The sequence below is a fragment of the Gracilinanus agilis genome, chromosome X, assembly GCF_016433145.1.
Source record: "Gracilinanus agilis isolate LMUSP501 chromosome X, AgileGrace, whole genome shotgun sequence".
Lineage (NCBI taxonomy): Eukaryota > Metazoa > Chordata > Mammalia > Didelphimorphia > Didelphidae > Gracilinanus > Gracilinanus agilis.
The window spans coordinates 9,113,708-9,129,277 of record NC_058136.1 but is presented as its reverse complement, the minus strand read 5'-3'; the positions used below and the strand labels follow the sequence as shown (position 1 = coordinate 9,129,277).

At 42.2% G+C, this 15,570-nt stretch overlaps 1 protein-coding gene across 1 annotated transcript in view; it reads right to left on the bottom strand.

The window, feature by feature from the left end:
• TENM1 (teneurin transmembrane protein 1) overlaps window positions 1-15,570 on the bottom strand; it is a 104,621-nt gene that overhangs the window by 50,174 nt on the left and 38,877 nt on the right. Inside the window, exon 5 of the mRNA XM_044682672.1 lies at window positions 2,664-2,818. Within this exon, the coding sequence (XP_044538607.1) occupies window positions 2,664-2,818 (155 nt within the window). The remainder of the gene's footprint in view (window positions 1-2,663; window positions 2,819-15,570) is intronic.

The window sequence follows — 15,570 nt, the reverse complement described above, 5'->3', positions numbered from 1 at the left end:
GAGGGCTAGGCAATGGGGGGTCAAGTGACTTGCCCAGGGTCACATAGCTGGGAAGTGTCTGAGGCCAGATTTGAACCCAGGACCTCCTGTCTCTAGGCCTGGCTCTCAATCCACTGAGCCACCCAGCTGTCCCTGCTTCCATGTAATTCTTCAAAAGGAATACTGAGGTTTTGGCTTCAGTCTGCAGACTGTGACCTAGGATAAGCCTGTTGTATTTTGAGAAACCTTTGTTAGGAAGCTTTTCTTTAAACCAAGACTAAATTAGATTTTTTGTAACTCCCACCCATTGTGAGCTAGTTCTAACTTCTGAGGCCCAAAAGAATCCGTGTCATCATTCCGGCATGTCAGTGCCCTTAAAATCCCACAAGAGAGTTAGAGTGGCCATCATGAGTCTTCTTTTCTCCAGGTTAAACATTCCCATTTGCTTCAATGCATCTTCAGGTGGCAAGATCTCAAGTCCCTCCCCTCAAACTGGTTGTCAGTGGTCTTCAGTTTATCAATGACCTTCTTAAAATGCAGAGTTCAGCACCGAACAGGGGCAGCATGATACAACAGAAAGAATGGGATTGGCAATTTGGAAATGGCAAGTTTGGGATTCAGAGGACCTGGTTCAAATCCTGACGCTTTGTTCAAAGCTCTAATGATTAAGTATCTGTGTGAACCTGAGGCAAGTCAGTTAACCTCTGTGGGCCTCAGTTTCCACACCTGTAAAACAGAGGTGCTAGATGAGCTGGTCTCTAAGGTCTCTTCCAGCTCTACTATACGAGCTTCTGGGTTCTGAGCAGTACTCTCACCCCTCCCCCCCCATAGGTCTTGCTGCTTTTGTCTCCCAATGGTAGTCTCAAATTACATGAATTTTCTGGCCTTGACATCACACAGCTGCCTCATATCAAACCTGCAGTTCACTAAAAGTCCAGGCTGTTTTTCAGATGAACTTCTTATACCAGCCTCCATCTTAGACATGTGAAGTCTACTTCTATTATCTTATGCTTGGTTTTGAATTCGAGTGCACAATTCTACATTTTCCACTCAAAAATGTCATCTTAAATTTGCATCTGGCAGATCCGTATACCTGCTGGCTTTCGATTATCTTTAAACGTATGAGACATTTGTAATAGACAGATACCATCTGACTCCTTTGCATTTTGGGAATCTGGTTTGCAGCATACCATTTTGCAGTGGTTTCTTGGGTAGGACTTGACCCTAGGTTTTGCTGAGTCCCAGAGGGGTGCTTTAACCTCAATTGTTTTTTATACTGCCTTGTAATTATTGTTCTAGGTGGGTGGGTTTTTGAACTTCCTGTGGGCAAAGGCCCATTCTCTGGAATGACTTTTAAGAGGGCCACACTGTACAAATCCGATTAAAGACATGTTCTGGATGTTATCCAGAACATTTTGGTTTGCTTTGCTTTGTGGGACTGGACACTTCATAATAATGGCCAGTGGGTACTATTTAAACAAATAATTCTCTTCAGGAGTGTAAGCCTTCTTCCTCCACAAAACCAGGGGCTAATACTAGGTCAACTGCCATTTGCCCATTTCAATGATCTCTTTTGTTTTTAAAATTTATTGAAAAAAAAACCCTTCCCTTCCATCTTAGAGTCAATACAGCATATTGGTTCCAAAACAGAAGAGCGGAAAGGGCAAGGCAGTGGGAGTTAAGTGACTTGCCCAGGGTCACCCAGCTAGCTGAAGCCAGATTTGAACCTAGGATCTTCTGTCTCTAGGCCTGGCTCTCTATCTATTGAGCCACATAGCTCTGCCCCCCTGCCCATGGTGTTTTTTAAAGGCAAACAAAAGCATTGAAATTAGAGTTAGGAGATAGGTTTAAATGCCAGTTCTTCTACTGGGACTGCCTTTGTGACCTCAGGAAAGTCACTTTAGCTCTCTGAGAATCAGTTTCCACATCTGTCAAATGGGTTGGCTAGCCTCTGAGGTTTTTTCTAGCACTTTGGGTAGGATCTCTCTCTCCCTTGTTTCTGCCCTGTCCCCTAGGAGAATGTACGCTTTATGAGAACACGAATGTTTCTTTTCTCTCTAGCATGATCTCTGTCTTTGGGCACTGGAAGGAATTCTGTGGAGAGGAATGGAACAGGCTTGTTCTGCTTGGCCTTGAAGGACAGACCAGAAGGTCCAAGGTGGAAGTTGTGAAGAGGCAAGTTAGATTTGAGGCCAGGAAAAAAATATCTTGCTAATGAAAGCTGTTCCAAATTATTATGGGCTGCCTCATGCGGGAGTGTTTCCCCTGATGGAAGTATTCAAACAGAGACCATTAGACCATTTGTCAAGCAGATTGGTGCTGGGGGTCTGCTTTGCTTTCCTCCTGATAGTACATGGAAAGCATTTATTTATTCAGATGCTACATAACTTAGACCACCATTATCTTCCAATTAGCCCAATTGAGTCGACTTTGACTCCCTCATTTTGTCTCCTTTTTTTTTAAATCATGCCTATCATTCCCTCCCGGCCTCTTTTTTCCTCTCTCCTTCCAATTCCATCAACGCTACTTTGCTGGGAAAAACTTGTCTGAAAAAAAACCCTTCTGCTCTGTGATATTATAATGGATAACTAGGCTTCCTTTCCACTTAATTTCTATCTGAGAAAATTGTTATCCATTCCCATGATGCCACCTGGTGATAATGCTTGGAAGTCAGTGATGCCTACCTGAGTGATGTCCATTCCCGAGTCACAGCTCAATGGCTGTGTGGATGTCAGTCCATTTGAGCCAATGACAGTTGTGATCACAGCATTCTGATCAATTTTCCGAATCATGGTGCCGTCCACAAAGTAAATAAAACCATTCCTATCAACTGTGATACCTGATGGGGAAGAAGAAATGGGCATTAGTAGTCTGTTGAGTCACATTTAGCCAAAGATCAGAATTTTGAGAGAAGTCACAGAAACAGAAGGGTATTTTAAAGAAATATGACTTCAATTTTGCTTAGTACAGATAAGAAGGTAATATGAGAGGTTTGTTCGGAGAGATATTCACTTCTTTACTGAGAAGAAATGGTCCAACTTAAACACAGTTTGAAATCTTGCCTAAATATTTTGCTTGGTAAGAATTCATTTCCCTTATCTCCCCCCCCCCCCCCGCCGTCCCTTCCATGTTTTCCCTCAGCCCATCTGCAATCAACATTTACCCAATAATATGTTTCTTCTAATCTAAAAAAATGGTACATAAGGACCGGGCTATTTAAAAAAAAACCCTCACCTTCCATCTTAGAATCAATACTGGGTATTGGTTCTAAGACAGAAGAGTGGTAAGGGCTGGGCAATGAGGGTTAAGTGACTTGCCCAGGGTCACATAGCTAAGAAGTGTCTGAGGCCAGATTTGAACCTAGGACCTCCCAATCTCTGGACTTGGCTCTCAATCCACTGAGCCATCTAGCTGTTCCTGGGACTGGGCTAATTTTGCATCATCTATGGAATCAAAAAGGTCTGAGAAGCAAGTCAATGGCATAGACCAGGGTGTCATGAAAAGAGTTCTGGATCTGGGATCAGAGGACTCAAGTTCAAATCCTGACTTTGCCAATTACTACATTTGTAGCCTTGAGCAAGTAATTTCCTCTCCCTGGGCCTCAGTTTCCATATCTATAAAATGAGGGAATTGGACTACATGGTCTCTGAGGTCCCTTCCATCCCTAAATCATCCTGAAGAAAGCTGAGCAAGTTTTCCTGGCTATTTGTTGAGGTGTGCCAGATTAACAGAGAGCCCAGATTTGGTCTTCTCAATGGTTACATGTCTTTGAAAGGTAAGCCACAATGAAAATTTTTCACTTTGTCCCCTTAATTCAGAACTTTTGAGGTATTCATTTTAAACAAATATTTATTTATTTATACTCTTAACTTCCATCTTAGAACCACTACTGTTCCAAGGCAGAAGACTGGTAAGGGCTAGGCAATGGGGGGTAAGTGACTTGCTCAGGGTCACATAGCTAGGAAGTGTCTGTTTGAACCCAGGACCTCCCATCTCTAGGTCTAGCTCTCAATCCACTTATCCACCTAGCTGCCCCCTTAAACAAGTATTTACTAAATACCTCCAGTGTGGCAAGTGTCTTGGTAAATGGAGACAAAATGGAGAAAACAAGAGAGAAATACAGGATGTTCTAAGTCTTGGTGCACTTTTAAGCTATTAAAGCTGAAAACTGCAATGAGACTTTTGGGATGTACTATAAAAACAGCACTGGGGTCGGGGGAAGCCATGAGAAACTGACAGAGGGAGAAAGGAAAAGCCTTGTCTAAAAGGAGGGGGCACTTGAGTTGGACTCAAAAGGAAGGCAAGAATTTTAAAAGGGAATCAGCATCCAAGTAACTCCGGTGGAGAACATTCCTGCCAATTGCCAACCAGATGACAGCAGGTGAGCCAGCCTAGCTGAAATAGCAGGGTATCTTCAGAGACAGAGAAGAGACAGTATGTACCAGGAAACTACTATTAACTTGACCACCATTTCCCCTCAGGCCCAGTACATCAAAGCCAAGAGCCTTGGGAGTAGCGCTGCTTGTAGCCCAGTGCCCTTAGCCATCATCCTGAGAAGTAACCCCTGTGGAGAAGCAGCCTACCCACTGATTCTGCAGAGGTTAGAGTCTACTCCATGGCTACTGAAGGCCCAGGAAAGAAAGTTCTTGCCAATAAAGTCCTTTACTCTGTCATCTGGCTCAACATCAGAAAACGATATTATTTTTTTCATTTTTTTTAAACCCTTAACTTCTGTGTATTGGCTCCTTGGTGGAAGAGTGGTAAGGATGGGCAATGGGGGTCAAGTGACTTGCCCAGGGTCACACAGCTGGGAAGTGTCTGAGGCCAGATTTGAACCTAGGACCTCCCATCTCTAGGCCTGACTCTCAATCCACTGAGCTACCCAGCTGCCCCCAAAGTGATATTATTTTATCATTGGAAATGGCATTAAGAAAGAGGCCTTACCATCTGCTTTGCTACCGCACCCTCAAAACCATGGGACTTTTCTATCTAACTTGTAGCTGCCTTCTGTACATGGCAGAAACCTTTCATCTCCCTCATTAGAATGGGAGCTCTCTGAGAGTGGGGATTGTCTTAATTTCCTATTTGTATCTCCACTACTTAGAAAAGTGCTTTGCACATAGTAAGCATTTAATAAACACTTCTTTCATTCCGGATGGCCTAAACAAAGGCATGGAGATGGGAGACAGAAGAACAGGTTTGTGCAGGAGCACGTAGGTCAGGTTGGTAGGAATGTAGCATCCCCAAAGAGGAGCAACAGGCAACCAGCATGGAAATGCAGTTTGGGGTCAGATTAGGAAGCATTTGGCACACCAAACAGAAGAGTTTGTATTTGATTCTAGAGGAAATAGGGAGCTACTGGAGCTCCCTGAAGAGGAGAGGGCATTTTCAAACTTATGCATTAGGAATATCAATTTGGTGGCTAGGTGGAGGATGCAGAGAGGATTGATGAAATAGGGTAACCCAATGAGCCTACTACAGTAGTCCAAGTGAGAGATCAGAAGCCTCCACACTAGGTTTAAGTTAGTATTTTCTGTGCCTTAAAAGTCCACTTATTATTCTCTATGGAACCAAGAGAGAGACTGATTTTTATGGTCAGGAATAAAGTCATGAGAAGCCAGTTTATAAAGCCAACTTTATAAACTGCCTTGAGATGAGCTAATTCTCTGTCAGAAGGAGAAATAGGCAGGTTCTGTTTTATAGTGTACTTTCATTAATCCTGATTATTCTCATGGAGTATTCATTCGGCTTTCGGATCTATTAAAGTTACAGAATCATTTCCACTTCTCCCTGTCATGCCTAACATCAGGGATGTTTCTATATGTTGCCTAAGGAGATTGGCAGGACCAGCTGTGGGTAAAATTGGGTCCGGTAGTTCCAAGTAGTTTTTGGTTTCAGAATATTGTTTTCGAAGACTGTGTTCAGACTGGGATGTGCGCACGAATCACCAACCCTCTCCTCTCTGATGAATTCTGGATGAAGGGATTCTTGCCTGATGATTTCCTGGCTGTTTGTTCCAGTTCTAAAGTGGCTACAGAAGTGACCAATGGAGGCAGACCTGGGTTTTCTGTCAACTTTCTCATTCCGCCCTGCAAAATCAACAAGCACCTACAATGGGCCTAGCATTGTATTGAGGTGCTGGAGGCATAGAGATGAAAGTAGACTTATTTATCCCTCCCTTAGACCATAGGTTGGGCCTATAGTCAACCACAGAAGTTGAAGAATAGAAATGTTTTGAACAAAGAAAATTTATTGTATTATAGTGTTATACTTCATTTGGCAGGGAAGAAAATTAAGAACACGCAAGTTCAGTAGAGGTAAAGATGCAGGCTGAGAAGAGAAACAACTCTCCAAAGGTCTAGCAAAATTCATAGATAACAGATACAGAATGGCTTACTATTAATGAATCAACAAACATTTATGAATCACCTATCACAGTATGCACAGGTGAAAGCAAATCTAAGAGTGCCAGGGCTCTCAAGGAGAGCAGGGAAATCACCATGATCTCTACGATTATGACCATACACACCAAGGTGGATACCGTGGAGATGAAGTCAAGACAGCCAGAGCTAACTGCCCCATAGCCCATTCCATGGAACAACTGCTTATGTCGTAGATGTACCCACTCACCAGGATGGGCCCTTGGGGTGACTGTGAGGGAGATTTCTTATGGCCTCGAATATCATCTTCATCCCCAATGTAATCATTACTACTACAATAATAATATTCCCACAGTTTTCCTATCTCCCTCTTCCTATGAACTCTTTCTCCAGGTCACCTGAATTCTACAGACGAATGTCCTTTGAAATAATTTGGGACTTAAGAAGTACATGGTATTTATTGCCAATGTTTATTCTGCTCAGAACCCATTGGTTACTGCTTTTCCAGATATGTGGGCAGTGACTTTTTGGACCATGGTCCAGACTCTTTTCATTTTTCTTGAGACTCAGTTCACTGGGTGTTGGCATCAATTTCATCAGAGTTGGAATAACCAAATTGTAGGAAGTTCTATGGTACAGAGCATGTAGGTACAGATTTGGGCAGACTCCAGTTTCTTCCTTTCCATACTTCCTTCCCCCTCAACTGCATTTACTGTATACTTTCCTGGAAATTCACCATCATTGAGGTTTTAAAAAAAAGCCTTACTTTCAGAGAGGTAAAAATTGAATTGGGGATACCAAGCACAAAAAATGGGAATTGTTTTTGTCCATCTTTTTCCCTCTTTCAATAATGGCTATTGTTATAACTTACTGATGGTGATAATCCAGTATGATCTATTACTCGCTCGAGAGATTGAGTGAAAAGATGTGACATGTACCCAGTAGATTCTCAGCTTTATTCTGTTAAGATGGGGCTGTAAGTGATTTAAGGTCACATAAGCCTATCTGAGGCTAGTGAAAGTTGCAACTTCAATTTATTTTCAGCAGAATGATGGACTTGGAGGCAGAAGACTAAGTTGTGCCACTAAGTATGCCAAAGGCCTTCTCTGAGCCTCGGCTTTCTCACCTAAGAAATAGGAATAATAACACGTGGCCTACCCATCTCACAGGGTTATTCTAAGGAAAATTCTTTGTAAATCAAAATGCTAAAGAAATGAAACTAATGATTATTCCTATTTCCATTAATTCAGCTTGATGTTATTATACCCAGATCCCATTAGTTGGGTATTCTTGGGTATCCCTAACCCTATCAACCTCATCTTCCATTCAGTGGAACTTTGGATGCTCCCCACCCCTGGGGTCCTGTCCAGCTCTCCATTATGTGCCCTTTCCCTATTAGAATGGAAGCTCCCTGATAGGATGGACTGTTTTTCTTTTTGCTTGTCTTTGTTTATCCTCTGTGCTTAGCATAAGGTCTGGCACATAGTAAACCCTTAAGAAATTCTCTATCCATCCATCTAACAGTGTTTCTCTCATATCACTTAAAAAAATCAAACTCACATTCTTTGGATAAGAGGATTTAACTAAATAAGAAGGGATTTGATCATAGGACTGAGAAACGGGAGGGGTTTTAGCATTCACCCAATCCAACTGCCTCATTTTATGGATGAGGAGACTGAGGACTAGAGAGGTTAAGTAACTTGACCAGGGTTACACAATTAGTGTGACTAAAAACTCTTGCCACTCCACCATACTCTTCCAGAGGCTTTATTTTTTAACTACTTCATTTCTAAAGCAAGCAAAGAAAAATTAATTTCAGTATGTTACTAAGGGATCATTCTGTAATGCAAAGGAAAAAGGGACAGCTTGATAGCACAGTGGATAGAATGCCAGGCCTGGAGTCAGGAAGACCTGGGCTCAAATCTGGCTTCGGACACTTTTTAGCTGTATGACCCTGGGCAAGTTACTTAACCCCAATTGCCTAGCCCTTGCAGCTCTTCTCTCATAGAACTGATAGTAAGATAGTAAGGTTTTATTAAAAATATATATCGGGCAGTAGATGAATAGACACTTTGAGAACCCTAAGGAACTCCAGCAGAATGCACGTTCATTAAGAGGAGAGCTAAAGCCAGACCAAGGAGTAGGCACTTGACAAAGGTTGGTTGAAGTGAACAGTGAACAGTAGCTTGGATGGTTCATTTCACATTTGTGAGAACAGAAATCAATTCCTCTGAATTATCCTCTACAATAGAAACATGAGCCAACTGTAGGTGGGAATGGTGGGAAGGCATTGCCTTTGCTCCTCAGCATTAATGCTTAATGAATGTGTTTGACTCACAGGAATGCTCAGAAAGAAAGTAGAAGGAGTATAAAAATATGTCCACAGCCCAGGAGGCAAAGCAAAGAAACATACTGCAACAGGCCCCTTGCCTGCCTAAACCAGGATTTGGAGAAAATATCTGCAGATTATGGACCCGATGACTTGAAGTCTTTTTCCTTCTTATCCACCCACAAATCCATGCCACAATTCCTGAGAAAGATGACAACTGCCAAAAGCCAGGGCATCTTCGGCAGTCACTAATAAAGTTATCACCTACTGGAGGAGAGGATGCCGTTGGTCAATAATGAAGGAGGAAAGCCATTAAAATGTGATTGCTGAGAGTCCAGATGTGGAGGTTAACAGCCTGGAAATACTAGCTCAGAATCCCAAAGTGGAGCTCTGTTCAGAGCAGCAGAATAGCACTTTCCAGTATTAAGTAGAAGGCAGTTCTGGACTGAAAATCAAAAAAAACACCCAGCTTTCTTCCCATCCCTCAAACTAAAACAGTCCTACAGTCGTAAGGGCCACATACGATGAAAACCCCCTTACTCTCACCCGTTTCGATATACAGACATAAGCTTCATTTAGAAGATGGCCTGGGAAATATATATTAAGCTTTTTCATTTCTCTGAAGGCCAGAATCACAAAATTTCAGAATTTGAAACTGACTCCAGCAGCCATGTAGGCCCTGCTTGAACACCTCCAATGAGGGAGAGTCCACTATTAGCTATTGCACTTGTGAACAGCTCTAACCATCATGAAGTTTCTCCTTGACATCTGGCCTAGATTGAGCTCTTTGCCACTTCGCCCCATTGCTCCTGGTTCTGCCCTCTGGGGCCAAACTCAACGAGTCGACTCCCTCTTCAACATGATAAATACTTGAAGACAGACAAGTGCTCAGCTCTAGTTCAGCCAACATGTGTCAAGTGCCTACTACTGGCTCTAGTACACTCTGAGAACTCAGGTGACTGGGAAACTGAAGGAAATGTAATTTGGGGATTGGGGAATTTATCCCTCCAAACTCTGATTTTCAGGAATATTTTCTGGGCTGTGTACATCATCTGATTTCTCTGTCCTTCCTACAATGTGAAATAAATGGTGGTACATATAAAAACTTATCTATGTCACCTTTCATAAACATTGTAATATTTGTCTAATATTTTCCCATCAAGTCCTTCAAGGAAGTTCTATGTTGTGTGAGAAAGACCTTCCTCTTGATCCCTTAATATTAAGTAAATAGAAATGCCTCAGATTAGCTTTCCATAGACTTTTCTTTCCTATTAGTACACATGCAGAACAATTTGTTTTTAAGTTAATGCGTCTCTTTGATGACATCAGTTATTAATAAACACAATTCATCACTCTTAAAAAAGAACTAAATGGTGGTAGTGGAGATGAAAATTGACTGTCCATATTAGACATATGTGACTCAGTCTACAAAAGTATTTAACTGATTAAAACATCCTCCTTTTTAGCAATTCTAAATGAAGGGAATTTAATATTGGCAAAATTGCCTACTGATGTTTATCATGATCCCATTCGATTAATCTTGATTTGCCAGCTTGATTTACCATAAAGTACCTACTATGTGCTAGGTGCTGAAAGACCAAAATGAAAACAAGCAAATAGTCCTTACCCTCTAGGAGCTTACATTCCCCCGGGATGGGGAAGGATATGCACAAAGATAAATGTAATATGGCAACAAATGAGAAATTCAGATGAGAGATTCTTGAAATATTGGAAGGAAAGAAGACTGGGGGGTGGTGGTGGTATGGGATCGGAGAGCAGAGCAGGCAGGAACTTGGAGGAATTAGAGAATTAGGAAGAATTATATTGTTAAAGAGTAGGGTAGGGAAGAGATGGAGCTCTGAGGCCAGTTGAAGGCTATAAAGTTATGCAGCTAGAGATTTCAGCCTAACATAAAGAAAAGCTCCTAACGATTAGAATTGGAGAGAGAATATCTTTGAAATGGAATGAGTGCCCATCACAGGAGGGATTCAAGTGGAGGCTGGATGATGTCTCTTTGGAGATGCAAAAGGGACTGCTGACGAGGTATGATTTGGAGTCAGTGGCTTCTGAGATTCTGGGTAAAGAGGCTTTGTTGGCTTAAGTACAGAATGCTCTAAGTATATTTTACCTTCAAACTTCTCTAAACAGGATGGCTAAACTTTTCATAGTGAGAGACCCCAACAAGTACAGTCCATGTGGCTCTGGGCAACCCTGTAAGGCAGTCTTAACATTTAACCAAGAAACTGATTTGCTGCCTCCCCTGGCCACCTCATCAGAGAAACTTAAGACCCAAGGCAGGCCAGGGCTTTCAGCTTGGAGGCATCCCAGTTGAACGGTTCAATTATTTACTTCCCTTGCTCCTCTTTGAGGCTGCTTGGGTTTTTGGTGGGAGAGTTGTACATCCTCTCTCTTTTTGTTTTCAGTATTATAATCCTTGTTCAAAAGGTTACCAAAGGGCCCACTCTCATGTGGGCCAAGAGAATGAACAGTCATCTACAAGATCCTGGAGGAACATGTTTACTTCCTTCTTCCCTTCCCCTCTCCTCAGCTGTCAAGCAACTTTTCTTGGGACACTTCCCAGCAGTATCACATTAAAATGGCCCTGTTGTCCTGGGGAAATAAATTGCTTAGTGAGACACTTGTGTGAACAATTAGCCCAAGCAGGGAAAGTTCATTTATTGTTCATGGATCAGCAAAGAACTAATTGAAATTGTTACACACCAGGGAAAATGAGTCTTTTTCTCAAGGTATGCGAGCAGTCAAGAGGTTCTAATAAAAAAGGCAAACCAAGCAGAATAGGCTGGCCTGGATACTCAATAAAATGAGGATGTGAGAAACAAAAGCAGACAATGTTTCCTATTCACCAAAGTGCGTTAATTCAGAAGCAATTCAGATTTCTTTAAGATGATTTCTGCATGTGGTGGCCATGCAAAGCCAACAGGGAATTCTCATTTCAAATTGTTCACCATATCCTCACATCTTGAATAATGGACAAACTCAAGGGGAGAGTTTCACAAAGCCAGGAGCCTAGGCAATCATTTGCTAAAGGCAAGGCAAGGAGTGAGTATGCAACTTAAATAGGCAATGAAGCAGAACATACAAAAGAGTGTGTGTGTGTGTGTGTGTGTGTGTGTGTTGGACTCCACATTTATGGACCGCACATTATGCAGTCATGGTTTTGTTAAAGTTCCCTTACTTTAGGAAAGTAAGGAAGAAGAAATTAAGTTTCATTAAAATGACTTTAGGAACTAAGACCCTCAGCCAAACCAGCTAGTTGGTGTGATATTGAGCAACAAGTTCTTTGCTTTCCTTTTGTTACTGTTACTGCCCCCCCCCCCCAATACACTGGAACTCATTGCCTGGTTTGGTTCAGTAGAAAGGGCATGATGGGATTAGGAGCCAGAAAAGCCAGTTTTCTGGCCTGTCAGACAGATCTTTTCAGTCTCCCCTATACTTTCTTCCCACACTATCTCTGCCCACGATGTTGCCTCTACTGGAATGACCTCCATCCCTTTGTTCTGCCTCTGCAAATCTGTGAAGTTCAAGTCTGTGGAATTCTCCTTCTATTGGCATCAGCCCAAATCAATCTCTCAGGTTTTCTCTGAACTCTTAGAGCACTAAGTGGACACGACTAACTGCACATTCTGCCCAGGAGTTATTTTTTCATTTGTGCCTATCTCATCTCCGGCCTTTGAGCCTAAGCTCCCCGAGGGCAGCGACTGTATCTTGTACTTCCCTTTTCCTGAAAATGGTTCTTGCCTTACACAGAGTATGAGTTTAGGACATACATATGCATTGCTAATGACCAATCAAGCCCAGAGTTTTTATTAAATGCCTCTTATGCACCAGGCATTGCACAAGGAGCTGGGATGTTGCAGTCCATTCGTCAGAACCTTTTAAGTGTTAGAGTAATTGAACTAAACTAGGTTTCCAGTACCCGGCCTGACTAGAAATATTACCATAGACAAGATGAACGAAATGCATGCAAATACTTTATCTTGATCAATTGCATAACTCTTCTGAGCCTACTAGATGGGAAGCTCGGAATCCGAACAAAGCCATAATAACTCCAAGGGACTGAATACGGTGCAGACTTTTGGACATGTGGCCCCATACCCAGTGCCAGGCAGCCTAACTGTTTGGGCTTGAAGGGGACTAAAGAATACCTTCTATTGCCCTACTACATTGCTTTCAATTACCTTAGGATACCAATTACTACCCATTAAGGAGAATCACCATGGACTTGACAGTAGGGGAGAGGAAATAGTTGTTTTTTCTTTTCTTTTTTTGTGGTTTAAAAATTGTGCTTGATGCTTGAGGGACTTATAAGAAAGAAAACTAGACACGTTCAGAGGAAGAACTGTGGGAGTAGAAACACAGAAGAAAAACAACTGCTTGAACACATGGGCTGTTGGGGATATTATTGGGGATGTAGACACTAAATGATAACTCTAGTCCAACAATCAATAATATGGAATTAGGTCTTGATCAATGATACATTTAAAACCCAGTAGAATTGTGGGCCATCTAAGGGGGCTTGGGGGGAGAGGGAAAGAACAGGAAATATGTAACCAGGGGAAAATATTCAAAATAAAAATTAACAAAAATTTGTGCTTGCAAGGCAACAAGGTGGCTCAGGGATAGAGAGCCAGACTTAGAGATGGGAGGCTCTGGGTTCAAATCTAGCTTCAGACACTTTCTAGCTGTGTAACCCTGGGCAAGTCACTTAAACCTCTTTACCTAGCCCTTACCACTCTTATGCTTTGGAGCAGTATCATTTCAAAGTTAGAAGGTAAGTTTGTTTTTAATTGTGCTTGCAAAGCTTCCTTTTCTTGGAAACTTTAAACTTAAAAACCCCATTGCACTAGTGAAGAACTTGAGGTGGAGGGAAGTTAAAGCCTCTGCAATAAATTTGAGAAACTATGTGATTCAGTGGCCCTGAGAGGTCCTTTGGAAACATTTGTGGATACATCATTTGAGCTCAACTTCCAGTCTGGGAAGATTTGGTCCTGACCAGGCAGCTCCATGCAGCTGGGCTCACAATGCATACTCTTCTTTAATAGGGGAGCAGTCATTAAATGAGAGTCAGAAGTGATGCCAATCAGGCAGCAACACTGAAGGCACTGGGTGCAGTGATGGGCCAGAAGACAAGGCACATAGGACCTCTGTCTTCTAGCTACTAGGATGTTCTGAAACCTATGTTTGTGCATAAGATTCACTTAAACTCCATGATAAAGTAGTTTTCTGGAAGATGTGATACTGAAGCATGAGAAGATTTACATCAACTGATACAGAATGAATATGAACCAGGAAAACCACATACACAATGACTATGATGGAAAGAACCAAAACCCTCCTAATTACAAACAACATAACTGAACACTGAATATTGAATATAACAACCAAACTTAAACCCCAAAGAAGAGAAGGGAAAAAGCAACTCCTTTTCTCTTTAGTTGAAGCGGTGGATGATGGGTGTGGATCTGAACCACACTGATCGCTACACTATGTGGATGCTCTGATTAGTTTTGCTGACCTGTCTTTTTTTTAAAACCTTTACCTTCCATCTTGGACTCAATACTGTTTTTTTGGTTCCAAGGCAGAAGAGTAGTAAGGGCTAGGCAATGGGGGTCAAGTGACTTGCCCAGGGTCACACAGCTAGGAAGTATCTGAGGCCAGATTTGAACCCAGGACCTCCTGTCTCTGGGCCTGACTCTCAATTCACTGAGTCACCCAGCTGATCCAAGACCTGCTGTTTTAATGCTTTCTTTTTAATGCTTTCTGACAAAGATGGTCCAGTGGCTGAAGTGAATGGATAGAGAGCAATATAGTCTGAAATGAAGTTGATGTAAAAATAAAAGCTAAATTTATAAAACTAAAAAGAAAAAGAAAACATTCCTTCCTTCAACATCTGAAATCAATATGTTCAAGTCAATTTACAAACTTTGTGAATTCCCCTGTGCTTTCTCTCCTTTCCATACTCTGCTCCTCTCCTACACCCTTGGAAAAAATGAAAAATTTTGCTGATTTTGGAAAATATTTTTTGTAAGTATTCACATAGGGGCAGCTGGGTGGCTCAGTGGATTGAGAGCCAGGCCTAGAGACTGGAGGTCCTAGGTTCAAGTCCGGCCTCGGACACTTCCAGCTGTGTGACCTTGGGCAAGTCACTTGACCCCATTGCCCACCCTTACCACTCCTGGGCCAAGGACGGTCCTTAGCCCAGACGAAAAAGGAGGAGGGTTGGGCGTGGGGCTAGCAACCCCACCCTGTAAAAACTACATCTACTAAAGAAACTGCAATCTAAAGTAGGGGCAGCTGGGCTAGCTCAGTGGATTGAGAGCCAGGCCTAGAGACGAAAGGTCCTAAGTTCAAAACCCGGGCTCAGACACTTCCCAGCTGGGTGATCCTGAGCGACTGTGTGTCCCATTGCCTACTGGTTGTGGCCCTATGCTCCTAGAATGGAGTCCCAGGATAAAAAAAAATTCACAAGGCAGTATGGAACAGGTTGTTCTAGATCCTCTGTGATAAACACTTGGTTGAGTGACCCTGGTCAAGTTGGCTGACCTCTCTGTGCTTCAGAAAATTCTCTAAGACTGTAAATTACATACTTGGCATAGTGACCAATCCCAAGGAAATGACAGGTCTTCCCCCACCTTCACCCCCCAAATGTACAGCCTTCCATTCATATGCTCAACTGGATAAAGAAAGGTGGAAAGTATAATTTAGGTGAACGAACATATTTTAAAAACAGAAAAATGTTAGCTTTACTCTCCTATGAAAACGAAACCAAATGATAGTAAATCAAACAAATAGTTCCCTTTACAAAATGAAATGCATGGCATGAGCGACACTTAAAGGCCAGCTCCTTGCCTCTCAAACATC